At 39.9% G+C, this 26,955-nt stretch overlaps 1 protein-coding gene across 2 annotated transcripts in view; it reads left to right on the plus strand.

Moving 5' to 3' along the window:
- The window catches only part of LOC143805755 (sodium- and chloride-dependent neutral and basic amino acid transporter B(0+)-like), a 70,326-nt gene extending 43,693 nt beyond the window's left edge, over window positions 1-26,633 (plus strand). For both annotated transcript variants that reach the window (XM_077285373.1, XM_077285374.1), the window contains exons 7-15: window positions 1,632-1,764; window positions 1,958-2,098; window positions 5,906-6,134; window positions 12,043-12,168; window positions 13,487-13,605; window positions 15,777-15,876; window positions 19,549-19,658; window positions 22,684-22,851; window positions 24,878-26,633. In XM_077285373.1, the coding sequence (XP_077141488.1) occupies window positions 1,632-1,764; window positions 1,958-2,098; window positions 5,906-6,134; window positions 12,043-12,168; window positions 13,487-13,605; window positions 15,777-15,876; window positions 19,549-19,658; window positions 22,684-22,851; window positions 24,878-25,030 (1,279 nt within the window). In that variant the 3' untranslated portion in view covers window positions 25,031-26,633. The remainder of the gene's footprint in view (window positions 1-1,631; window positions 1,765-1,957; window positions 2,099-5,905; window positions 6,135-12,042; window positions 12,169-13,486; window positions 13,606-15,776; window positions 15,877-19,548; window positions 19,659-22,683; window positions 22,852-24,877) is intronic.
- Window positions 26,634-26,955: the final 322 nt, after the last annotated feature.

Here is a 26,955-nt window from a genome sequence, read left to right on the forward strand (position 1 = left end):
TTCTTGGGTCATATTGATTATAGAACTAGCTGAATAGCACTTGTTTAAAGACCCTTTTACCTGGGCTAGGAAATTATACAAATGACCCACCTATCGTAGTGAGCAGGCCTGAATTTCTGAGCAAGGGGCTACCGGCTTGCCTTGAGTCTTTCTATAAAAAGTTCACCCCACATACCTTCCCCCCTGGGAGACGAAGAGGGAGAGTCATCTCACTAGATACCAATGCACTTGTGTTCCTTAGCAGGGAATCATCACATGGAGCAGCCCAATCAAAATGAAGACAGCAGATCCTCCAGCGATGAACAGGTGAGTAAGTAAAAGTTCACATTTGTTTAGGTTAGTAAAAAATACTAGGTAGTAGATCCACCAAATCCACAAAGCCTGATTAACCTACGCATTTTGTCATATTACCTTGATCATGGTATACCATGAATAAGGCAGTATGCAGAAATCCAAAGGTTAATCAGTTTTTTTGTGGATTTGCTGGATATACTACCTCGAATTTTTAACAAACCTTAATAAATGTGAAGTTTTACTTACTCACCTGTTCATCGCTGGAGGATCTTTTCTCTTCATTTTACTCCTGGAGCACCCACCACTTGGCAAAACTTGTTACAATCCCTACTAGAGTGGAGCAACTGTTCACATGCTCTGTCGCTATTATAGTCATTCTCTATGGGGCTGCTGAACACATCCAGCAGCCACATAGAAAAAAATAGAGCGGCGATTGTACATCCTGTTGGGGATAAAAGTTCCCCATTTTGTTGATCTGTGTAGGTCCAAGCAGTTGGACAACCACCAATCAGTAAGTTATCACCTATCCCGTGTATAAATGATAATGTGATTTCTTTGGAGAACCCCTTTAATTGTTCTACATAACTTTCTTTTGGCTGAAAGATACCATGGCTCTATACTTTACATAGTTAGAGGAGTTGTGGGATGATGGATGGCATGCATGGAACATCTTGAGTTCAAGTCGGGTAATTTCTATAATATCTTTGTCCCCTATATTTTTAAAATATGTAAAAAATTATTTCATATTCTGGGTTCTAAAAGTTTGTTCAAATAAAACATCCAACGTGATCTGTCAAATTTCACTCTTCAACTTCAGGATGGAAATCTTAAGGCATCCAGGATTGCTAACCTGGTTATTTCTAATTTCTGGACAGCTCTGAAAAAAAAAATGGAGATTTAAAATTTTGTTTAAAAAAAAAATAATAATAATCAGCTTGCAATATATATTGATAGAAAGAGTGAAATGACTTTTAGCAGCAATCACTGTGAACTGTAGAATTACAAAAATCTGCAGAAATGGCTGTATAATTCCAAATTTATGTTACTTTGATCTGTGTTGCACATTTGCGCTAATGTTGTATTATATTTTCAATAAAAACTAATTTAAAAAAAAGAAACCTGCAGAAGAAAAACATACGGGCTGTTCGTACCTTATGTCCTACTTGTTCAGTGTCTGCATATAAAAAATAAGTAAAACAATAAATACAATTAAAAAAATGCAGATCTACCGTACGCCTACAGTGTCACATGTACCTAATGTACAAGGTACTAGGGAAGGCTATGGACTGGTGCATATGTTCAAAAACTATTTTTTGTTATGCTTTTTTTCTTTCCAGGAAAGTAACCCTCCGTCAGTCCAGTAGTATGGATGAGACCGGGGAAGTGGTTTGGTACTTGGCTTTGTGTCTGCTTTTAGCTTGGATAATTGTTGGAGCATCTTTATTTAAAGGAATCAAGTCATCTGGGAAGGTAAAAGCAGAAATTATGCCGTGCCCCTTTTTTGGTTTATACTTTTCATACCAAATGTTGATTTTCTTCGTCAGGATGAATCAACTTGATTGTCTTCTTCAGATAGAATCCATTTGATCTGTATTGTTTTCGGTATAAAAGGTTGGTCTGTGTTCCATCATCTCTGATTGGATCTTATTGTATATAATTCCAGGTGGTGTACTTTACAGCGACTTTCCCTTATTTAGTCCTCATCATCTTGTTAGTTCGAGGAGCAACTCTAGAAGGCGCATATAATGGAATTAATTATTACATTGGAACAGAGTCAAACATTACAAAGTTAATGGATGCGGAGGCAAGTGTAAAACTTAATTGCTTGATTCCTTCATTACCAACAAACCAAGATTTACTCATTTTAGAATCCCTACGATTTTGTGCTACTGAGCCGTAGCTAGTCATAGACTTCTATGTATGCCATATCCTAGCATTGAACATCTCAGATTACAAGAAAAAATGAATTAACACTCAATTATCATTTGCAAATTAGAAGAGGTTAATGTTACACAATCCAAGAAAATAGCACGTGACGTTGCGGTCATCTCACAAGACCTTCATCAAACAACAGATTGCGGATGGATTGGTAGTTCATTGGTCATAACGCACGTGGGACGGCAGGTATACCCCCCAGGAGTAATGGCGCTGTATACCTGCCATCTTATATATGCTAAAATCGACATACCACCAGTCCATCCAATATTTCATGAAGGTTACATAAGATGTCCGAAATGTCACACTTTAGATCCTCAGATAGTTATCACTTTTTAATAAGATAATTTTATTGTTACACAGAGTGCCAAGTTCTATGTATTAAATTATAAGTGATTCGGACCCTACTCGAGCACCAAAACCTTCTTTCTTGAGTGCCGTGTTCTACCTTAATGGCTGTACATATTGCTTCATACAGAAATGTTTTGTAACTGTGACTGAGACCGTATACGTATCCTGGCATTTTGTGCTTGAAGTGTAATGTAATAATATTTACTAATCCTGTCTAACAGTTAGTCTGGCCAAATTTAATACTCCATAATAATAATAATTTTATTTATATAGCGCCAACATATTCCGCAGCGCTTTACAAATTATAGAGGGGATTTGTACAGACAATAGACATTACAGCATAACAAAATTCACAGTTCAAAATAGATACCAATAGGAGTGAGGGCCCTGCTCGCAAGCTTCTCCATATACATTTGACTAATGTCAGCCAAACCTGAAAATATAGACAAGTTCGGCCGACGTCTAATGTGTATGTTGGATGCCAAATGTCTGATTGCCGAGGGAGATGTCAATCGCACATGTCCAATTTTGAACAGCCAAGCACATTGTTCCGCCAGAGACATGTTGACTGGCGGTATTCTCAGAGAGAACATATGGGCGCTTGGCCGAACGAGTGCTCCTGTGTATAGGAGAGTCAACGGAGAAGGCTGTGTAATGCATTTAGCGCAGGTTACTAGAAGTTAGAACACTTTCTCTTTCTTAGAACTCATTCAGAAGTCCGATTTTTGCGTACGAGTGTTACTCGTGTTTTTCACATATAGTGCTTGTGCCTATGTTAGTCTATGGGGCAATTCACGTGTTCAATTTGTTTCGCTTGATCAAGTGGTCGGCAGAAAATATCGAAGACATGTCCAATTCTGATCCAAGAGTCGGATCAAAATCAGCAATGCAAGTCAATGGAATAACATTCAAGTGCAGTCTGATTTGCATAAACTGTCAGAATGGAGAAGGTCGAGAAATTTTTTTTTCAACCCCTTTCTGACATCGAGCATAATAGTACTCTGATGTTGGACTCCCTCCCTTTGATTTGGGCTCCGTCGCTGAGCCCACATCTTTTCCAGCACATGTCATCTGTTTTAAACAGCTGACATGCACCTCTAACAGCCACGGGTGGAATCGAGATCCACCCATGGCTGTTAACTAGCTAAATACCACTGTAAATCTCTGACTGCAGCATTTAACACACGCTTCCGGCAAGCGCACCGGGAATCCCGCCCATCGGTGACCCATCACATGACCGCTGGTCACCTATGGGTCAACATGACAATCAGAGGTCTGCAGCAGACCTCTATGGTTGTCATAGCCAGATTGCTATGAGCGCCACCCGGTTGTTGGCACTCATAGCAAGTGAGCAATTCTACTACATACAGTCAATCTGATCATCACCTGTAAGTAGCAGAGCCGATTGGATTATGGCAGCTTCTAGTCTCCCATAGAGACTATTGAAGCATGTCAAAAGTAAAAAAAAAACCTTATGGGGTTGTGACACTCACAACTCCTGTTTTAGCTTGTGAGAGGTAGATGAAATGTAGACAAATGGAAAAATGGATCTGAAATCACACCAGACAATGAAAGGATAGTGAAGGGTAATTGGAAGCAGTTTTTATTTTCCAACGCGTTTCGAACACTTCATCATCAGGACAAACCGTTATCTGCCAATCTCCCACCAATCTCCGACTCATAATCTGGTGGGCGATTGGCAGAGCGATTTCAGATCCATCTTTCCATTTATCAACAATTAAAAGTGCATACTGTTGTATGATCCTCATTTGTTTGTATTTCATGATCCTCAACTTTCCCAGTATTGCAAAGAAAACTTTCCTGACAGTGTTTTAAACCGATTAAGTAATTTTCATGAAAGGTAAAACAGATATGTCACCACTACTAGAAATACAAATTAGCTGAAGAAAACTTTTACAGACCTGCGACACGTACCTATGTCGGACACAGTTTTTTAATCAGCACTCCTGAATATTGAGGTCATACTAAGACCTGACACATGCTTTTGTCTCATAGTATGCAGATTGCACCAATTATTAATTTGGCAGCTATCCATGTAATATAGAACATAGCCTGGGCGTGATAAAAATTCACTCTTGTATGACTCCAAATTCTTTCCTCTTGAATAATAATACAAAATAATTGCAAACATTAAAAATGACAGAATAAGAAACTAATCCAATAAGTCTTTGTATACTATTGAGGTCTACTTTACGTCAAAATTATGCTAAGATCTGGCATATCCTGTTATGCAAAACCACACCCGAGAAAGGACTGTATTGCACAATGAATGCCATAATGTCCGTACATCCAACATATTAAACCCCGGCTCTATTTTAAGAGAGAGTAGTTTATGTTACTGAAAAAAACAGCAATGGTTTTGTAATATTACATAATTACATAATTAAGAAAAGACAAATGTCTATCAAGTTCAACCGAGGGATGGGAAAGGTCAAAGTGAAGAGTCACATGCACAACCACAATCCATGATCCGGGGTGCCCCAAAAGAGCTAATCATTCCCGCCAGATCCCAATTGTTGACCCCATGGGAGAGGCATTCAGAAAAGAATGTTACCCATGTATATAAATATTTATTTTCTTCTATAAAATCAGCAAAGCACTTTTTGAAACCATCGATAGTTCCCTCTCTGACCATCTCCTGAGGTAGACCATTCTACAGATTAATAGTTCTAATGATAAAGAATTCTTGTCTCCTCTGGAGATTGAACCTATCTTTAACCAGACCCGCTCATGTCTTTTGGGAGGGTTTTACATAAAACAGCTTTTGATCATACTTTTTGTATGAGCCATTTATGTACTTGTACCAGTAAATCATGTCACCTTAGGACGTCTCCTCTCAAAACTAAATAAATTATTTTAATCTTTCCTGATCACCAAGATTCTCCATGGCCCTTATCAGTTTTGTGGTTTATATGTACCTTTTCTAGCTGTAGTTGATGCCCAGAACTGAAGTTCAAATGAGGTCGCACCAACACGTTGTAATGGAGTGATGGTCGTACATGCTCACTACTGCTCCAATTATACTGCGGACTTTGGGCCTACTAGCTTGTGGATAGGTGTTAAACATTATGTATGGGGCAATCCCTTTAAATTCCTTTGTAGCTGCTCTTAGGATGATTCATAGGTGTTAATTAACAGCTTTTAAACCAAGATATTGTGCTCTGTTATAAGTAATTTATTTCTAGATCAATATGCTAGGCTGTAGGTTGAATTTAAAGGGCCTTTGTCCTCTTTCATCCCTAAAACTATGAAACTTTGTCTTATCATTGGTGTTTCTAATGGATAAATACTTTATCGATTTTAGGTTTGGAAAGACGCTGCCACCCAGATATTTTTTTCCCTTTCCACGGCCTGGGGTGGACTTATTGCTCTATCCTCCTACAACAAATTTAATAACAATTGTTACTCAGATGCAATCATAGTCTGTGTGACCAACTGTGCCACAAGTGTGTTTGCCGGTTTTGCCATATTTTCCATTTTGGGTCACATGGCACATGTGGCTGAGAAATCTGTCTCAGAAGTAGTAGATTCAGGTACGTGACATTTAGGACAAATACATTTCCATAATATTATAATTATACACATTACGAGCTAAGTTCATCTACGGTATCATTCTGTAGATCCTATTGTTGGTGACTCATCTATTCTCAAACCATAAAATGTCAAAAAAATTGTTGAAAATGTTTTTCTTTTATAACATCTTCCAATCCATTACAACTTTTAGGCTCAGTAACATTTAGGCAATTGCAGTAATTGCTGTAATTTTCACTTCATAATTTTACCGTTTTATGTACCGATGGGACCAAAAGTTTTAAGAGTGACTCAAGTTTTGGTTTTCACAAAGGTAGCTTATTCATACTTTTTAGATCTTTTAGTCAGACATTTCTAGGGTCACTGAAGTACAATTACAAGCATTTCATAATTTTGGAAGCTTTTATTGAAAATTGCATCAAGTTTATGCAAAGACTCAATATTGACCGGGTTGACTTTATTTTTTAAAAACAAGAACCTGTGCAATTTATATTTTATTAAAAATCTAATTTGTTCTCAAGAACAGAAGAATTTTTTAATTCTATAGTGTGCACCTTATTGCGTGGGTTACCAGACTCCTAGTGGCCTCAGAGTGGCCAGTTACCTAGACACGGAGCCTTCACCGCTTGAAGGCTCTAAATTTTTGAGCCAGTTCACACCTAGCGAGCTAGATTGCTGCATCTGGGATTCAGTGCCCTTGTGTTTCTTTCATGCTACAGAGGCAAAGCTGCATGGTAGCATGATAGAGTGCTCAAATCCTTTAATGTAATATTCTAACAATTAAGTAATCCATATAAATATGCAAACAGCCTCTTTACTGAGGAATAAAGCAAAGTCTCTATTGTCAAGTATTTGAAGTAGCAATCCTAAAAGTCAAAATTGACCTTTTTACTTCATGTGCCAGGATATACAGTCAAACAGAACCTCCATTTGCAGACATGTGTTTCGAGGTTTTTGCCCCTCATCAGTGCAAAGTTAGCCCAGTACGTCTTCCTGTATCAGCTTGGCACTGAGCACAGGGAGAAACTTAACCTATTAAACTCCATGTAAATGGAGACTGAAAATAATTTTAGTTCAAATATTGCCATCTTTTATATCCTCACTGTAGAAGACTATATATTATATCACTCCCTAGCCGTAAGGCCTCATTCAGATGTCCGATTTTTTTCACGTATGAGAAAGGCTTTGATCAGAGTTTGTTGCAAGTGTCATCCGATTTTTTTATTTTTTTTTATTTTTTATTTCTTCACCTTCTCCTTTCTGACAGTCTGCACTCGGACGTCATCCGAAAGCTGTCTGATTTTTCCACAAACTCATTGACTTGCATTGCTGATTTTGATCTGACCCTCGGATCAAAGTTAGACATGTTTACAATATTTTTTGCAGTCTGAGGGAAAAGTGGACTACCACAGGTACAAGTGCTATCAATGAAAATCACGGCTCCCGCTCATACGCAAAAATTGGACTTCTGAATGAGACCTCATGCTGAATTAATTGTTTTTTTTTTTACTTTGGTTTTACATTATAAAATTATTTCTATTTGTCATGAGGTTGGGTTTATATTCTACAAATCTTTAAAGCTCCATCCAAAAGTCACCATCTGTTTTTTTTTTTAGACAAGTTATTACTTTGGTATTGAGTTGACTAAGAAATATTCACAACAGTGTTTGGCTAATAAGATACATTTTAGCTTTCAGATTAATTTAAAAGGATATTCCCATCTCCAAGATCCTATCCCAATATTTAGTAGGTGTAATATTAGCAAATACCTCCAATTAGATATGTAGGATAGTTTTTCTGATTTCCTATGTCTTATTTCTCTCATGTGCAGGCATTGCAGGACCTTAGGTATCCATGGTTACGACCACTGATATAGTGACAGTTAGCTAGTTGCTAATGGTCGTAATTGTGGATACCTATGGTCCTGCAATGCCTGAAGATGAGGAAAAAAAACAGCAAATCAGAAAAACTATATTACATTTCTAATTGGTAGCATTTGTTAATATTATTAGTGTATTATTACATCTAGTACATATTATGATAGGATCCCGGAGATGGGAATACCCTTTAATGTACGCTGGTAGCTTTTATGATCCGTTGATTACAAATCAGTAGTTGGTTTTACATGCTTGTAATTTTGGTCTATACAGTATATCATGACAACAATAACAGAACCTATTCTTCTATTTACTTCTATTTGGGTAACCATGAGGCACTGTGGTGATAAAATCTGTATATATGCAGTACATGCAGGATATGGGCACCTTTGGAGCATTTTTTCACCTAATTGAATACATTTGAGGCTAAAAATAATTTTTGTAATCAGGTTTCCTGAACAATTTTACAACATTTGAATTTTATGTCTGATTGTTTTCCTGCACATTTTTGTCTGCAGAATGAGATTAATCAGGTAGCGGTAAGAGAGCTCTTCCTGGCTGGGAATTTGTGACTCTTTTGTCTGCCTTTTTCTAAGCTCCTTTTGGCTGATTTATGAATACAGACCACATCAATGATGAGCTGAACATTCATATGGTCATTAGTCAACAAAGAAAAGTTCAGCAAAAGACGGATAAAATAAGTTACAAACTGAATTGCTGATTCTTAGTTAAAGCACCACTCCAACAATTTTTTTTTATTTCAGCCGTGAAGTGATGAAACTAATGTACGTTTCCTGCCCCTAGTCTTATATTTACCAGCCACCATCTTCAGTTCTTCCCAGCACCGCTCCGGTCCCAAGCGACCATCTTGTGACCACCACTTCTGACTGACCGGAAGTTAGAGGTAACGGTCACAAGCTCTCATTGTAAGACTATGATAGCCTCGTTCTGGTCTCGTTCTGGGTCTTATAGACGTACATTGAGTGGTGACTTCCGGCTCACCCAGCAAATACTGGAGCGAACCCGGAGGTCTCAAACTGCTGGAGACTGACTAGAGCAGCGTCGAGGTCAGAAGAAGATGGTGGCTGGTACGCATGATACTAGGTGCAGGAACTTAGATTAGTAGCACCACTCTAGCGGTAAAAAAATCACCGGAGTGGTGCTTTAACTTTTTGTGAAGACAGCAATGTGCAAAGAAACAAAGCCAATGGTGCAACATTTTTACCGAAGCAAAATTGCAAATAAATATATATTTTAGATCAAAATCCATGCATTTAAGTAAAAAACATTGCCCCTGAAGGTGTCCATACCATTTATGATTTCAAATGTCCAGAATTGGCCGATTTAGACTATTTTCTGCAGACTAAATGAGCCTTTTCATAAAGCGAACAAGAGTTACAAAGAAATGAATTTCTAGTGTAGAAGGAAAACCAATTCCTGAAAAATAGACTTTATTTCCTGCATTTTTGTAAGAGAATTTCCCCAGGTTGAAACATCCTTGAACTTTTGTAAATTATACAAGATAAAGTTTAACAAATCAGTGAACAAATCAGACATGAGATGTGCCGAGAATTCCAATGCATTAATGTCATTGTCCTGAGTGTAGGGGAAAGTCAAAATGTGAGTGTAGGAAAGGCTTCCAGAACATTCTGTCACTGTAATGTGACCAGCTCCATTCCTGCTGCTGTTTACTGATCACAAGCGTGACCACAGCGCTCTCAATCAAGCATTGTATTTTTTCATTTACAAAAAAAATGTTTAGAACAGAAACACTTTCTGTTTGTTGTGCTACATGTAACACAATAATTACAGATCCCACAGAGAAAGTCATAGAGCGTTTCCAGAGCATACAATGCCAGATATTAATAGTTATGCCATTTAGTCTACTGCGCACTATCAGGATTTTCCGTTACCAGTGCCGGGAGCAGGTGGTGCGTGACCGCAAGTATGTGATTGGCATACATGTGGTCACCTGCATGGCTATTGCTTTTGGTGGTACGGTTACATAGGCCTAAGACCACTTGATATATGATGTTTTCTGTCCCAAAGATTTTGTATTATATGCGGTCACCTGCCGACTAGACGTGCACAACTTTGTAATTGTAGGATCTTTGAGGTCCGACCATTTGGACCTCCACCAATCATGAGAATAGGTTTTGTATGTCGCCTGTGTGAATGGAATAGTAGAGAATGCATGTAACCACATTGACATTTACTGTCTATAAGAGTAGTAGTCACTCATGCACACAACCAATCCAATAGACCCATAAACAGTAAATTAAGTTGTGGTCTCCTATGTGCATTACGAAACACGAAAGTCTTGTTCTCAGGGTTAGTGGTGGTCCCAGTGGTCGGATCTCTGTCAATCATACATTTATCACCTATCTTGGGAATTTGAGATAAATGCCATTGGTTGGAAAACCAGTTTCACGAAGAAACATGTGAATTTAATTGGTAAAGTAATAATTTATTGAATTTTAATTTTCTCTATTTAAGTAAAGGCCTTTTCCAAAGAGTTTGTCCAGAACTGGACATCCCCTGCTTAATCAATTCAGAGCCCCACTGTAAATAAAAACAAAGTATAGTCACCCCCGCAGTGGCACCTGTTATGACCCCAATGGCGAGGGTCTCAGAGATATCAGCAAGTCTGCGAAGTACAAAAATCCAGCTCATAGGGCAGTGGTAACTGGGTTGACCATATATCTACTCCTAACGCCAACACTAGAAGTAGCCGGGGAACATGCCTACGTTGGTCGCTAGATGTCTCGCGCCAGCCGGAGGACTAACTACCCCTAGAAGAGGAAAACAAAGACCTCTCTTGCCTCCAGAGAATAGACCCCAAAAGTTGGATACAAGCCCCCCACAAATAATAACGGTGAGGTAAGAGGAAATGACAAACACAGAGATGAACTAGGTTTAGCAAAGAGAGGCCCACTCACTAATAGCAGAATGTAGTAAGATAACTTATATGGTCAACAAAAACCCTAACAAAAATCCACACTGGAGATTCAAGAACCCCCGAACCGTCTAACGGCCCGGGGGGAGAACTCCAGCCTCCCTAGAGCTTCCAGCAAGGATAGGATACAGATTATGTACAAGCTGGACAAAAATGCAAACAAAAACAATAGCAAAAAGCAAGAAAGCAGACTTAGCTTAATCAAGCAGGAACCAGGATCAGTAGACAAGAGCACTACAGATTAGCTCTGATATCAACGTTGCCAGGCATTGAACTGAAGGTCCAGGGAGCTAATATAGCAACACCCCTGACCTAACGACCCAGGTGAGCATGCAAGGGATGATAGACATACCCAGAGTAAAAACACTAGTAGCCACCAGAGGGAGCCAAAAGGTAAATTCACAACAGGCACCATTTCACTGATGACGGCGATGCTATGTCTTGTGACTGCTGCAGCCTATCGGCAGATGCTGACCGCTGTGTCACAATATTGATGAGCAGCAGTTGATCAGCCAATGTCAAGTTACCCACCAAAAATAGCAGCACTGACCTCGCTGAAACGGCGCCACTTTGGAAGGTGAGTATACATTGTTTTTATTTTCTGTGGGTCACTGAATTGATTAAGAAGGTGTTTTCCAGTAGTGGCAACCCCTTTCATGGACAACCCCTTTCTACATGTCCTATGGTAGCACGTGGTCTTAGCTGGGATCTACAAGGCAGATGTTCTGGTGGATCTAGAATGTCCAGGCTTTGCCCATTTTCTACCATTCCTATCAAACTTATTAACGGAGAAAACTTATAGTAAGTTTTCACAAACGTTTAAGATCGAAGCAGCAGGTTCTTAATCAATGCATTCTCAGGGATGAAAAAAGTATAGTGCGGTGGTGCACAAAATCATTCCACTTAAAGGAAAAGACAACATTGATACCAACCTAAAGATCCATTTTGTATGTTATTCTAATTCCGGGTACATCAATTCCAAATTCCATGCAAATTTATCAGTACTAATTTTAAATAAGTGTGTGGTTCTTTACTTATATGCATTCACTTTATACATTTCTTTCTATTGTGATTTAGGCTTTGGTTTGGCATTTATTGCATATCCAGAAGCTTTAAGTCAACTTCCAATTTCACCACTTTGGTCATTCCTATTCTTCGTCATGCTTCTTACTTTGGGTCTGGACTCTCAATTTGCAATGATAGGTGAGAACACTAAGCATTTTTACATGGTTGGCGCCAATTAATTTGTCAAATAGTCCTGAATTAGGATTAACAAGCAGGTGGAGTTTCTGTATTAGTTGTAACATCAGGTTAGTGTATCAAGACTTTGGGGAGCTACTAAAAATGTACTATACCTATTACCTTTATAAAATGTAATGTATATTATTCTGTTTTTGGCCTCAAATTCTGCTTTGTTTAAAGGGAGGTATCACACGAAGAACATTTATTATCTATTTACTGGGTAGGTGATGAATGAAGGTCGAGCCAATGAGAGCACTGGTCACTATAACCAGAGCTGTGTCCATCATGTGATTGGATCAGTAGTGAAATGCTTGGAGACCATTGCATTCATTGTCTAAGGCCTCCTTCTCATGTCCTGGTGATTCTGGTACTGAAAAATCCAGTACTGGTGAGATCAGTGGCCCGTGTCCTTCTGCTATTTGTATGTATGTATGGGATATGCGTGTAGTATCCGTTTGCTCTCTGTGTCCATGTGTCACATCCATGTGGCATCCGTGTGCCGTGCATATGCCATGTGACACGTACTGGTGCCTGGGAGAAGCAGTACAGTTAGCTGTTCCTAGGCACCGGATACTGAAGGCAGCTCTAATCATTGACGCCCGGTCTCCCTGAGATTACCATGAGCAGGCGACAATGATGGGAGTTATATTCAGCACACACTGTATACATTGTGTGTGAAATTAAGAATTAAATGAAAAAATGGCATGGGCTTCTGTGTAATTTTCATAACCAGCTGAGAGAAAGCCCACAGCTGGGAGCTGATGCTAATAATCTGGGACAGTGGACAATATCCCAAAAGGTTACTAGGCTATTAATAACAGCTCATAGCTGTTTGCTTAGCTTTTGCTGGTTAGTTTGTTTACGGGGAACCCCAGAAAAAAATGGCATAGAGTCCCCTGAAGATGGCCTAAGGTAGTGGTGATCACACAATTGCATTACTGTTCTTATAGACCTATCCAGGTCAAGCAAGCTCTGCTACTACTGCTCCATTCACACTGGGATATTGGACCCCGATTCTTAGGTTTAACAAGGGGGGGCAGTGTTCTGGTGAGATAGCCCTTTTACTTTCTTGATATATCTGTTTACATCAAATAGTTTGTAAACTCATAGTTAACTCAATAGGTGCCATGGGTGCCATATCAGCTTAATGTCTTGCCTGTACATGTGATCTTCTTACTTGTGTCCACGTTTTTTTTTCAATCTATTTATTTTGCTTTTTCTTTAAATAATGTGAAATTTTTACTACCCTGACCAGTATCATTATTACCTTGTCCTGTAGAAACTATCACAACATCCATACAAGACGCGTTTCCTGACCTCATGAGGAAACGTCGGATCCCTGTGACTATTGCCTGTTGCTGTGTTCTGTTTCTCATAGGACTGGTCTGTGTTACACAGGTATTGTTTCGCTTATCTGCTTTAGATTGTATATATACATTGAATATACTGTATATGTATATCAGATGCCTTAACTGCTGATTGAACAGATTCACTCTCTGACCAATCTGACAACTGGGTCAGAACGAACCTTGCTTGGAAGAGAGATTGGGACATTTGTAAGTAGGACATTTCCTACAGGTGTGTTTAACACCACTTAAAGGGAATCTGTCACCAGTTTTTTAACCACATCTGGGAGCAGCATAGCTTAGTGGCAGAGACCCTGATTCCAGCAATGTATCACTTGCTGAGCTGTTTGCTGTAGTTTTGATAAAATCCCCGTTTTCTCTGCTGCAGATTAAACAGTTTTCTGAATCCTGAGCTCTGTATAACCACACCCACACCACTGATTGGCAACATTCTCTGTACACTGTGCATATGCAGAAAGCTACCAATCAGTGGTGGGGGCGGGGTTATACAGAGCTGATGAATGAGGATGATTACATGGCAGCAGGTTTACTAGTCCTTTAGTCATATTCTCCTGCTTCTAAAACAGTGATTTTGTTGGATTTGTGGTCTGCCTCTGTCTCTACATTCTATACACAAACCTGTCACTGTAGCATATTACATACCGGCAGAGTAACAGCTAGGCTTTTCATCCTTAAGGGCCACATTCAGTCTGACGTCTCCCCTTCTAAAACATGCTATCCCCGCCACCAGTTAATGTAATACAACTTTATTTTTACATGTGGACCTAAACTATGCTATATACACCAGGGCTGAGTAAAATGCCTCATTAAAGGAATGCTAAATGGCAATTCTCCTGTACATGTACCAGGCTGGGAGACGGCAACATCAGCTGCTTTCTTAAATGACTGCAGCAGATAATCCCTAAATTGCCCCCCCCCCCCCCAAATTAAGCCATTCCCATCCCTACTGCTGCCCTGCCACAACCTGTCCACAGTCAGTATCACTTTTCTGTGCCAGCATTTACAGTTACCTGATACTATTCTACTTGTCAAAGGACTGTGTCCTGCACAATGACGTTGTCTGTTCATTGCGGTCAATATAAGATGGTGCAGGGTCTCCCAGTCTTCACTTAGTCCTGACGTACCCTGGGGCTTTTTGCATACGTATTGCTAGAATCCAAATATTTAATAACATGGTATGTCAGGAAAGTGAATTATTCCTCTATAAAGCAAGTAACGTACAGGTGACATATTCACTGATTGTAGAAGTTTTCTTGTTTTTTCTTCTCTATCTAGGCCATACCATCATGACAACTTCTCCAGGATCAGTTTGCTGCTGACACAGCTTTGACATCTCACTTCTGTAGCCATCACTACAATAAGTCAGACCTCAGACCAATCCACAAAATAAATAAAGACCCATGAATAAATACCCCAGACTAAACCTGCTGAACAAATACAAAGCCCAGATCTCCTAAACTAACACAATCCCCAGATCAAAGCCTCATAAACATATACAGACCCTGACCGTATCCCATACAGAACCCAAACTAGGCCCTGGAAACTCCAGACACCTTAACTATTACAGTGCAAAAACTCCCTTAACAAAAAGAGACCCCTTAACAGACCCAGACCCGATCACCTAAATAAACACAGATCTCAGACCAGACTCCACTAAAAAATACAGACCCTAGGTCTATCAAGCAGCAGCTAATACAAAACTTGAGACCAGACATCATAAATTAATAAAGACCTGAGACCAGACCCTCTAAATACAGACCCCAGATTCACTAAACTAATAGAGAATCAATAACAAACCTCATAAACTGATGTAGAACCCATACCAGAACCCCCACATAAATACAGTCCTCAGACTAGACTCTCTAAAATAATATGCCCTTAGGATCAGACTCCTAAACTAATACAGACCCCAGACTAGATGATAAATGATGGCTATTGGGAACATTTAGCATTTGGCCCCTCATGGATGAATATCTTCTCTACTCTACATAACATACCCTCTCTATAGCAGAAGCCACATTAGGTGACAAGCATAAGAACTTACATTGGACCTGTAGTATGTGGCACACCATTGACCTTGGAGGCCCTTCACCATTGCCTATAAAATCGGGCAGGCTTTGTCCTGTAAATTACATAATTACTAAAAGGTGTATTCAAAGGTCTTGTACTGAATGCAGTATATATTTTTGTTGTTTCCTATAGGCTGGAATTTATTGGGTAAACCTGATCGATTATTTCTGTGGTGGGTGGGCCATCCTGTGCGCTGCGGTACTCGAGTTAATTGCCGTATGCTGGATTTATGGTAAGGGTTTGGATTTGGCAATGTGGGATATGATGTACCAGAATAAGTCCCTTATAGCACATAGGCAGACGCTAGTACTAACCTTGGCACATGATAGGTGGAAGGTATGTTACCGATTGCACATTGTGGTCCACAAGCTTGAAGGTCCACCTTTGAAGAAGACCTCATAGCAATCAGTTAGATTCTATCTTTCTTTGGAAAATCAGAGCAACAATGTTATCATTGCTATGAGCTTCAGTTTGCATCAGCTTTAAAGGGGCTGTCCACTACTAGGACAACCCCTTCTTAAACTGAATGTTCGACCCTGATAAAATAATACTCCCCTCCCGTGACGGCGCTGTTCCCGCAGTGTCGGCACTCCCTCTACCCAGAGCCGTAATGAGGTGTGACATGTGACGCCAGCGTCCAATCAGCTCTGGCATCACTTTCTCCGCCTTCAGACAAACTGAACAAGAAGAGGGAGCCAGGGATCATCTGCAGTCCGGACTTCCTCTTCATGTTCAGTTTGTCTGAAGGCGGGGACAGTGACACCATTGGGCGCCGGGCATCATGTGTCATTCCACCGCATCACAACAACGGGACCGCGAGTGCCGACACCACTGGAACGGAGCTGGCACGGGAGGGAAGTATAGACTTTATTATTTTATCAGGGCCGAACATTTAGTTTACTAAGGGGTCGTCCTAGTAGTGGACAACCCTTTTAATGAATCATTCCCATGCGTTTCCATATTTTTTTATTATTTAAAAGAAAAAAACAATTGTGTCTGTCGACAGTGATTGGTATGAGGACAACTGAGAATTACGATTTTGTCATTCAAACAATTTGTGCTATCTGAATCTATGATTATGAATGCCCAAATAAACAGCACTTTGTTTTTCCCATTCTCGTAGAAAATATATATATATATTTTTTTATTTTAATCTTTGACATTAGTTGACATCATGGACTTTAATGTAATAAAAAAAATGGAAAGAAGTCTGATGCATTTTTTCAAATGTTTCAAAATAATTTAAATAAATTCAAAATATTAATGAAAAGCTAGGTATACAAAACAATATGTAAAATCAGGGAAAAGTTAAGAAAAGTTAAGAAAAAAAAGTACAAGCTAAAAGTAAGTTTCAATGTTTTTTTTAGCACTACCGGATACGAATGTATGTAGTAAAATACTTAATGGTGGCCTTCTTCTTCTGTTTCCAGCGCCGCTCCGGTTCCTCTCTGACATTTTGTGACCGCAGGTTTGATAGGACAGAAGTCACTGCTAAGGCTGCCGTCACACTAGCAGTATTTGGTCAGTATTTTACATCAGAATTTGTAAGCCAAAACCAGGCGTGGGTGATAAATACAGAAGTGGTGCATATGTTTCTGTTATACTTTTCCTCTGATTGTCCCACTCCTGGTTTTGGCTTACAACTACTGATGTAAAATCCTGACCAAATACTGCTAGTGTGACGGCAGCCTTATACTGAGTCTCCTAGACTTACACTGAGAAGTGACTTCCGGTCCGCTCAGCAAACATTGGGGTGATCCGGAAAGGTCAAGGTCACAACTCTGGTCAAGTGGTGCGGAAGCGGACTGGAGTGGCGCTGAGAACATCAGGATTGGCAACCACTAAGAATTTTACAACACACAGGGATTACACGTTACTGACACCTATCAGGTGGTGAAATAAAAAAAAAAAAAATCCCGGAGTGATACTTTCACAAATTAGTAAGTGGTATAAAGGAATGTTGGCTTTACATCGCCACCTGCTGGTGGAGCTGCTTACACCGTACAGTTTGACTTTTATTAATATGTACAATATGCTGAACAAAGACATTTATCTAATCTATATATCTATTTATCTACTAATATTTCTGTCCATATCTATCCATCTAAGCAATTTGAGGCAATATTCAAAGTGAAATCCTTCTTCATTTACTGGTGCAATGTTTCATCTGTGTAAGCCTTTTTCTAGCATAGTCAACAGTGCATTTATACAGTGAGAATTTGTTCACAATCAATAGCTTCAATAATCAGTTACAGTACAAAAAATTGTTAAATCTCTGTATATAAACACAATATATGACTCGTGATCACTATACTAAAGGACCGATGCATCAAAAAATCTGACGTAATGCACTTTGAATAGGACCATCATTTTGCACCAAAAAGCTTGTAACTTTTGATGTTCTCACATCAGTTTCAAGAAGCTCCACCAAAATAAATGGATCTGGGCAGGACAAGGTGTGGCAACGCCCACCCATCAAATTAATGGAAAGTAGAGGTGTTTCTTATGCCAGAAATGTTACTCCAGCTCTCGCCACTGATAATATGCACCGAATTTATTAAGAGGCATGGACCTCCTAATGAATTTGGGGCATCTTACTCTGCATGCACCTTATTAAGACGGTCTTAAAGAGAAAAAGTTATAGTTTTTTTCCACGGATTCTGTGAGCAGCATGATGTAGAGATAGAGACTCTGATTCCAGCGATGTGTCACTTGTTAGTCTGCTTGCTGTAGTACTGTTTTAGCAGCAGGAGATTATCACTAGGGGACTAGTCATCCTGCTTCCAGGTAGCCCTCCATACTCATAAGCTCTGTATAACTCCACCCCCGTCACTGATTGGCTGCTTTCTATGTATACGGTGTATAGCCAGAAAGCTGCCAGTCAGTTGTGTGGATGGGGTTATGCAGAACTTAGTATCTATAGAACTGCTAATTCTTCCAAATAATCTCCACAATTTTTCAGCTGCCTATATTTTTCGGAGTTTTATCTACAGGCTTTCAATGTTTGTTTGTTTTTCAAAAGGGCTTATGCAAATTCCTTTTCACTGAACTTTTCACCAATGTCATCCATCCTAGTCATGAAAATCTTAGGGTCTTGAACGATACGTTCCATCCTGAGCAACCGGCTACATGGTAGTGATTCAACCATATGACGAGGGTGGGCACTAACGGAGGGCAAACATTTATTGAATGCAATTCTTTGCACGTGAACGTGTTGGAAATTATTTTGGCCAAAAAGTATTTTCATTTTTTTTGTTCAAACAAGACGGACCAACATGACCCCTACATATTCAAACCTCATTATAGAGGCCCCTGGGGAACATTGTGTCTGTGTGGGACACCACTTCCTGCACGTGGGGGAATGATGGCAAGTACAGACTTTATTCTGGCTATTTGGCCAGGTACACAGACACAATTGGATGAAGTTTTCATTTTTCTTTATCAGGTTGATGATGACATTACATTTACAATAGTTACTTTGAAGAAATGTTACAATTTTTATACACCTTGGTATGTAAGGATGGTGATGAAGTAAATATCAACAATTGTAAAAAACCAACAGATTGTGGTTTGATAGTGCCCACCGAGACCACACGATTGCATTGTAATCGATTAATGAGATTGGTATTTTGAACATGTTTTCACTCTATATATGCAACATGAATGCACAGATGACTATGAAAGAAAAAGGCTTATCCTGCTGAAACAGTACGGAAAAATGAAGAATTTTATTTTTAATGCTGCCTCCAATTTCTTTATTTCCATTGGATTGTGTCCTGGAGGCTGGCATTTACTGTACGTATCTATCATCTATCTATCATCTATCTTTCTATCTATCTATCCATCCATCTATCATCATATATGTACCTGTATACAGTTTATGTGACATGATTTCATTTTATAGGAGGTAATAGGTTCATTAAGGACATTGAAATGATGATCGGAAAAAAGCACTGGAGCTTCTGGTTGTGGTGGAGAGCTTGTTGGATGTTTATTTCCCCAGCTTTATTACTGGTAAGTATTATTCCTTCTGAAATGATTATATTTAGTGCTTTTTGGACTGTTATAGAACACTATGAAAATGCGTTTCAATATTCTGTACAGTTTAGTATCATAGCAGTAATGGCACAGTAATAAAAAAAAGAAATCTTTCCCATCTTCTTCCCAAGTTGCTCTTTACCAGGGTTAAGATACATGAGATCTATCTTTGGTCCATCTGTGACAAAGTGGTTTTGTAATCAAATTTGAAAGTTTAAACTCAACCTTTACCCACCTAGCCCGATTTCCATTTCCTCAGTGACCCTCCTCCCTGCTGCTGCTCAGATCTCAGGATTAAAGAGTGTTTTATAGTGGATTTGAAGATACAAGACTAAATGGATTTTCACACAATGGCTAAATGAAAGAATATAATTTACTGAAATGATAAAAAAATGAAAGAAAATATAAAACAAATTCATACAACATAAGAAGATATACAATATGACAAAAGATATCAGTAACATCTTTATACAATACAATACAATAAACTTAAATGTGTGTTATGCTCAGCCTCCATATCTGGAGGAGACCTGCTATGGTCATGATTGACGCTATAAGTGTAGTCTTCCTTCTGCATCATGCACTGTCATTTGGATTCTTTGACTATTCCTAATTTCTATTTCTCACCCCTAGCCCTGCTGATTTTTCTAGGCAGAAAATTAAGATAGGCATAGACCTTGCTAAAATAATAAAGAGTGTCTTAAAGTAATTATTTAGGAATTTGGTTCCGTGTCCATCTGTGCAGGTTCTTCTGTGTAACTCCAAAAACTAAGTCAGAATTTAATAATCAGAACTAGGGATGAGCGAACTAGCTTGGTGATACTCGGATATCACTCAAGTGTTTGGATGCTCGGCACTCAGCGAGCATTGGCTGGTTCCTGGATTTGAAGCTCGAATCCCCACCCCGCCTGTTACACAACCCATATGCATGCGGGGATTGCCAGTGAGTCACTGTAATGCCGTAGCAATCTTGGTAGTGGCATTACTGTGATTGACTGGACGCATTACCTCATCAGAAGTTATAAAAGGATTGGCGCTGCCACACTCGGCTCGCTGATGCCATTGGACGTCTCAGTGACAGTTGCGATTGGAGGGTGAGAGCAGTTATCCTTTGTAGGGTCTGCCGGAAAAATGCTCTGGCTTCCCATTGACTCAAATTATAATCGTTACTCGAAACGAGAATCCGAGTATTAGGAATTGCTCAGTTCGAGTCATCTGAGCATTTTAGTGCTCGCTCACCCCTAATCAGAACCATAAATCTAACAAATTAACTATTTCCAATGCAAATAGAAAGTGGGTGATGCAGATAACATAGGTAAATAACTGCCTAGATACATGCATGTGTGACACCCCAGGGTCCTGGTTGTCACAGAGGCATTGCTTTCCTCACGGGGAGAGTGATGTCACGCTTGGAAGCAAAGGAAGATCTCTTTCACCAGGTAAACACAAAGCATACAACATGTTCAAACTTCAGGCCAGAAGGGGGAGCTCTAAACCTGGTTTAGGGGGAACTTCCCTATTGATACATTCTGGTCTGGAGGGAAAGTGAATTGGTTAGAGGACAGTGAAGCAGGAAGATGTGATAAGTGGGAGCTCCCTGTCAGAGGGGGCTAGAGAGAGATTGCCAGAAGGGAATTTGTCGAAGAACAACAGCTAGGCAGAGCTGGCTAAAAGGGAGTATAGCTGAGCAGACGTGGGAGTCTGCAGCTCCTGGCAGAAAGAGAGATAAAGGACTGTGCAGCCACGCGAAAGAGCTGCAGCTCCTGAACAGAGATAACCCAGAAAGAAGAACAGATTTATAGTGAGCGTGCAGGAGAGAGAAGCACAGGCGAGTGACAACTGGGGAGGACAGCAGCGATTGGGCTACCTCCCTGAAAAGCACAGATACCAGTAGCTGGAAGACCGAGGTTGTGAGGGACTCCAAGACTTACAGCAGAAACCGGCAGGACAGCTGAATTACACGTAACCTGTCCACCCTAATACCCAGACACAGTGGCACATAGAGCCCTGGTCATGATAGAGACCCTGTATAAAGGCTCGAGCCACCTGTCATAAGGGTTTGTGTCCCACCTTTATGGAAGACAGAGAGGACTGTGAGGACCTTGCCAGAAGCCATAGGCAGTAAGGGACTACAACACCACTGTGCTAGTAGGAAGGCTTCCTACTCCACCTGGTAAAGGGGACTCTGAACTAGCTTCCAAGACGGCCGGACCCTGCCTGTCCTGTGATCTGGTGTCCTGGACTGTGGCTGTCTGAAGCCTTCAGTAAACCAGGTAAAGGGACTGCAAACCTGTGTCCTCTGTTCTTTACTCCACCACTCACCATCCTCATCCATACATCGGGAGCCCTGGGGACATACTTCACCTGTGGGAAGTTATACCATCTAGCTGCCATAACATCACCCCAGCGGACCCCTTTAAGCAGCGTCGGGCCCCTCTGACCGAATACCACAGGTGGCGTTACGAACACAAACTTTATTCATAACTCCTTTAAAGACTTTTCCTTTTATATGGGCACCCAGGGCCATGGACCCGGTCGCAACCACCGTGACACATCCCCTTAAGTACCGGACCTGATACCGAGTACCCCACGGTCCTGGCGGGCGACTCACATGATTACCAGGTCATGCACCTTTTCCACACAGCAACCTTTCTAAGTTATACTTATGGTTGATGCCTCAACTGCCATATTGCCAACAGCTATCACCACCATTTCATTTTGGATCAGCAGCGAAGGACGGCACAGCAAATAAATGCAAAAGACAAATTTAGCCAATTTACTAAAAAGGATATTTCAGAACCCTATATCACCAGCGAAGAAAGCAGTGACATCTTCCATCATTTATTTATGATGTACTCAGACCTCGTTGACCTTGAGACTTAGCACACTGGAATAAATTAACAAGATGTACATCAAGATTACAAAAATATGTGATTACGGTGTCATACATAATATACACAGTAATTATGGTTATTTACATATCTATGTTCTATATTTGCAGGCTATCCTCCTATGGTCATTGATTACCTTTAAAGCTCCATCATATGGTAACATCCAGTATCCCACGTGGGGGACAGCTGTGGGCTGGTGTATGATCGTGTTGTGCATGATGTGGATTCCAATTCTAGCCATTATAAAGATTTACCGTGCCAGAGGAAACTTTTTTGCGGTAAGTGAATCATGTGTGTTAGAATTTTTATCTGGTAAAGCAAGGGATCCATGGGGTCCATCGGGCTCCAGTGGCGTCCTTCATATGGCAGACCTCACTCTATAACACCGCAAAAATAATAAAATGCTCTTTTCCATAAGGATGACAAAGAAACTGAAGTAGGCAAGAAGGGTTCTATGCTGCGCTAATTTTTCCCTGTTGTCATCAATTGATTACAGAAAACTTCTACAAGTGAATGTTAGAGATGAATGAACGTCCCGGAATTCATTTTGGGTAGATTCACCTGATTCTTAATTGAAAGTGCCCCAAATGTTGTTTAAAGATATTAACCCCATTCTGCCATCGGACGGAATAGTACATCCGATGACAGATCCCCTGGTTTGATGTGGGCTCCGGCGGTGAGCCTGCATCAAAGCCAAGACATGTCAGCTGTTTTGAACAGCTGACATGCGCCCGCAATAGGTGTGGGTGGAATCGCAATCCGCTCACTCCTATTAACTAGTTAAATGCCGCTGTCAAACTCTGACAGTGGCATTTAACAAGCACTTCCGGCCATTGGGCCACAGAAATGCACGCACCGGTAACCCCTGTCACGTGATTGGGGGTCATCAGCATGTTGGCATGACAACCAGAGGTCTCCTTGAGACCTCTATGATTGTTGATGCTGGATTGCTGTGAGCGCCACCCTGTGTAGCAAGCCTGTAATTCAGCTACATAGGGGCGATCTGAGCATCTCTCCTATGTAGCGGAGCCGATCAGGCTATGCCAGCTTCTAGCCTCCCATGGAGACTATTGAAGCATGCAAAAAGTAAAAAAAAAAATTGTTTTTGAAAATATGAAAAAAAATGAAAAAATATAAATATAAAAGTTCAAATCACCCCTCTTTCACCCCATTCAAAATAAAAAAAAAAAAAAATCAGCCCTACACATATTTGGTATCGCCGCGTTCAGAATCGCCCGATCTATCAATAAAATAAAAGCACTAACCTGATCGCTAAACGATGTAGCGAGAAAAAAATTAAAAATGCCAGAATTAAGTTTTTTTGGTCACTGCAACATTACATTCAAATTCAATAACGGGCGATCAAAAGATCGTATCTTCACCAAAATCATATCATTAAAAACGTCAGCCCAGCATGCAAAATATAAGCCATCACCCAACCCCAGATCACGAAAAATGAAGACGCTACGGGTCTTGAAAAATTGTGCAATATTTTTTTTTTTAGCAAAGTTTGGAATTTTTTTTCACCACTTAGATAAAAAAGAACCTAGACATGTTTGTTGTCTATGAACTCGTAATGACCTGGAGAATCATAATGGCAGGTCAGTTTTAGCATTTAGTGAACCTAGTAAAAAAGCCAACCAAAAAACAAGTGTTTTCTAGTACATGTTTTCTAGTACAAGACATGGTAAAACCAATGGTGTCATTCAAAAGTACAACTCGTCCCGCAAAAAAAGAAGCCTTCACATGGCCAAATTGACAGAAAAATAACAAAGTTATGGCTCTGAGAAGGAGGGGAGCGAAAAACAAAAACGCAAAACCGAAAAAAGCTTCAGGAGTTTTATGCCCGGAGGTCTCTGTACCAGGCCGTCACCTGTCATTATGCCGCCACAGCTCTCCAGTCTTCCACTCTTTGGATCTTCCAGGGATCCCTTTCCGCAGTAATGCCTGTGACTGGCCTCATGTTATCTTGTTTGGGGTGAATGACATATATCATACACGTTAATGATCTGTATCAACATCAAATGTGACTGTGAGCAGTGACGTAACTAGAGTCCGATGGGAACCAGTCAAAAATGTGGACCTGGGTCCCCCTCCGCAAACTAGCCAAAAAAAAGTACAAACGCAATAATGAACCTGACGCTAAAAGCAAAAAAAAATGGATTCATGTTCTTTTTTTGATCCAAGTCAGTCAGACTTTACTGCAGTGGGTGGGAAAACTCAGCACCATAACGGGGGTCCATTTTTATATTATACTGTGTAGACAACTGCCATGTATTAATGCAGAATATCATCTCTTTATAGACTTGCAGGGCGGCTGACAACTGGGGTCCTGCACTGGCCAAGCATCGAGGAGAACGTTACAGCCATATAACTGACGACAAGAAAGATAAGAAGGAGACAGACATTCCTACCGTGGCCTCCAGCATAGTATTCGAGAACGCTACGGCTTTCTGATATCACAGATACTGAGCTCGGAGGACACGTAAACTCTTATTTATATACAGCATTGTATGTATATATTGGACGCCTATACGTATGAAGAAAACTGCTCAAGATTAATCAACCTGACCATAAGAAAAAGCCTAAAGATTTGGTGAACGGGCATTTACTTGGCAACAGCAGAAAAAAAATTGAAAATTCCGCTTATTCGAAAGATCTCGAAAGGACAAGAAACGGGATTCCATCCAAGAAGTGACGCAAATGGAACGTATTCTGTAGTGACTGTCAATTGGAAAAGAGCATGTGACACTGTGGCCGTGACTAAGTTGCATTCTTTTCTGATTTTCAAAAAAATCTTGGCCAACACGTTGCGTTTCTATCGAAACTGCGGAAAAAACGACAATGTGGCCGCAACGTTTTCTGTAATCTCAACATTAACCTGATGATCAGCTGGATCCGGACCGGGAAACACCAGATAACCAGCGGTCGGTACCAGCCAGATATACGTTTCCTCTGCTGTCATCTATTATTAATATGTGCAATTTTTAATGCAATGTTTTAATGGAGTTTTTTTTTTTATTTACGTAGTTTTTGAAGCCAGTGTTAATGTTTTCAGGTTTTTTTTAATCCTCTCCATTAATACAGCACATGGATAAACACACCCCTAAAATTTTCAGGTCATGAATTTAAAGGGAGTTTCAGAGATTTAAAAAAAAAAAAAAAAATAGCCTAAGGCCATGTTCCCGCATAGTGTGAAAACTGTTGTTTTTTTTCTCCGTGGCTTTTGGTTTTGCTCAAAATCTGCTTTATTTAGCAAATCAAACATTTGACAAAGCTTTATTGAAACATTGATGTGCGGGTTACATGCTTTTTTATGCTTTTCCATAGCCGAAACACACTAAAAATGCATGTGCGCTTTTTACCTGTACATTTTCCCATTTTCCGCATCTAATGCAATTGTAAGGAGAAAATCAGTGCAGAAAACTAAGCGTTCCCGCAAGATTGACATATCGCAAATTCCAAACACGCACCGCAGATCAGTTTAGGCAACATTAAAAGAAGCAAAAAAATTCTATAAATATTATCCACTTTGCCAAAACTGTAAGACGTTGCCTTTTTGACACAGTGAAAATAGGTGGAAAACGCACCAAAAGCTCATCGTGGGCAGCTAACCTAAAAAAATGACATTTTTTCACATTTTATTTTAACCAGATTTTGTTTTTAATTACCAAGCCACCCCTAGTACTTTTTTTCTATGGAAACCTCTCAGTGTGGGTAAAAAAAAAAGAAAAAAAATATATGTGCTCATCGGCTAATCCCAAACTACACCGCTGTATAAAAAAGTTTTTCATTTTAGCTGATAAAATTTTCTAAGGACTGCGACCACTGCAGTCAATCGCTAGCCACAGTGGTAAAACATTGTTCATCGCTGTGGCCACTGATAGGCTGTAGCGGTCGCATGATGTCCCCACCAGAAGAGAGGTTCTGCAGACTCGGAATACTTTTTATTTATTTTTGAGCCATGCTCAGGCGGTTTATAATAAAAAAAAATAAGTACTGGTAAACACCTGTAATTGTACTGTACAGATATAACTAATAAATACATTACTATATAGAATATTATGATTACTGAGTTTTATCGTATTAAACGTCTATACATGTCGTATACTCTTCAAAGGCAGAAGAGAGAATTGCACTTAATATTTGCACTTAATCATTTTCACCACCAGAGGGAGCAGTGTGCCGGGTAGAAGGAGGACCGTATGTTTCCTGCTTCATAGAAGATATGACATGAAATTATATTATTCATTATTGGGATATATATTAAAAAAATTTAAGTTGTACTGCATTACCAGGACAGATGTCACATTTTTCTAAATCCGTGGTGCCTAACTCAATGCAGCACTTAATACCAGTCTGTATGCCCCCCCAAGTTTCAG

Source organism: Ranitomeya variabilis, chromosome 2 (assembly GCF_051348905.1).
Source record: "Ranitomeya variabilis isolate aRanVar5 chromosome 2, aRanVar5.hap1, whole genome shotgun sequence".
Lineage (NCBI taxonomy): Eukaryota > Metazoa > Chordata > Amphibia > Anura > Dendrobatidae > Ranitomeya > Ranitomeya variabilis.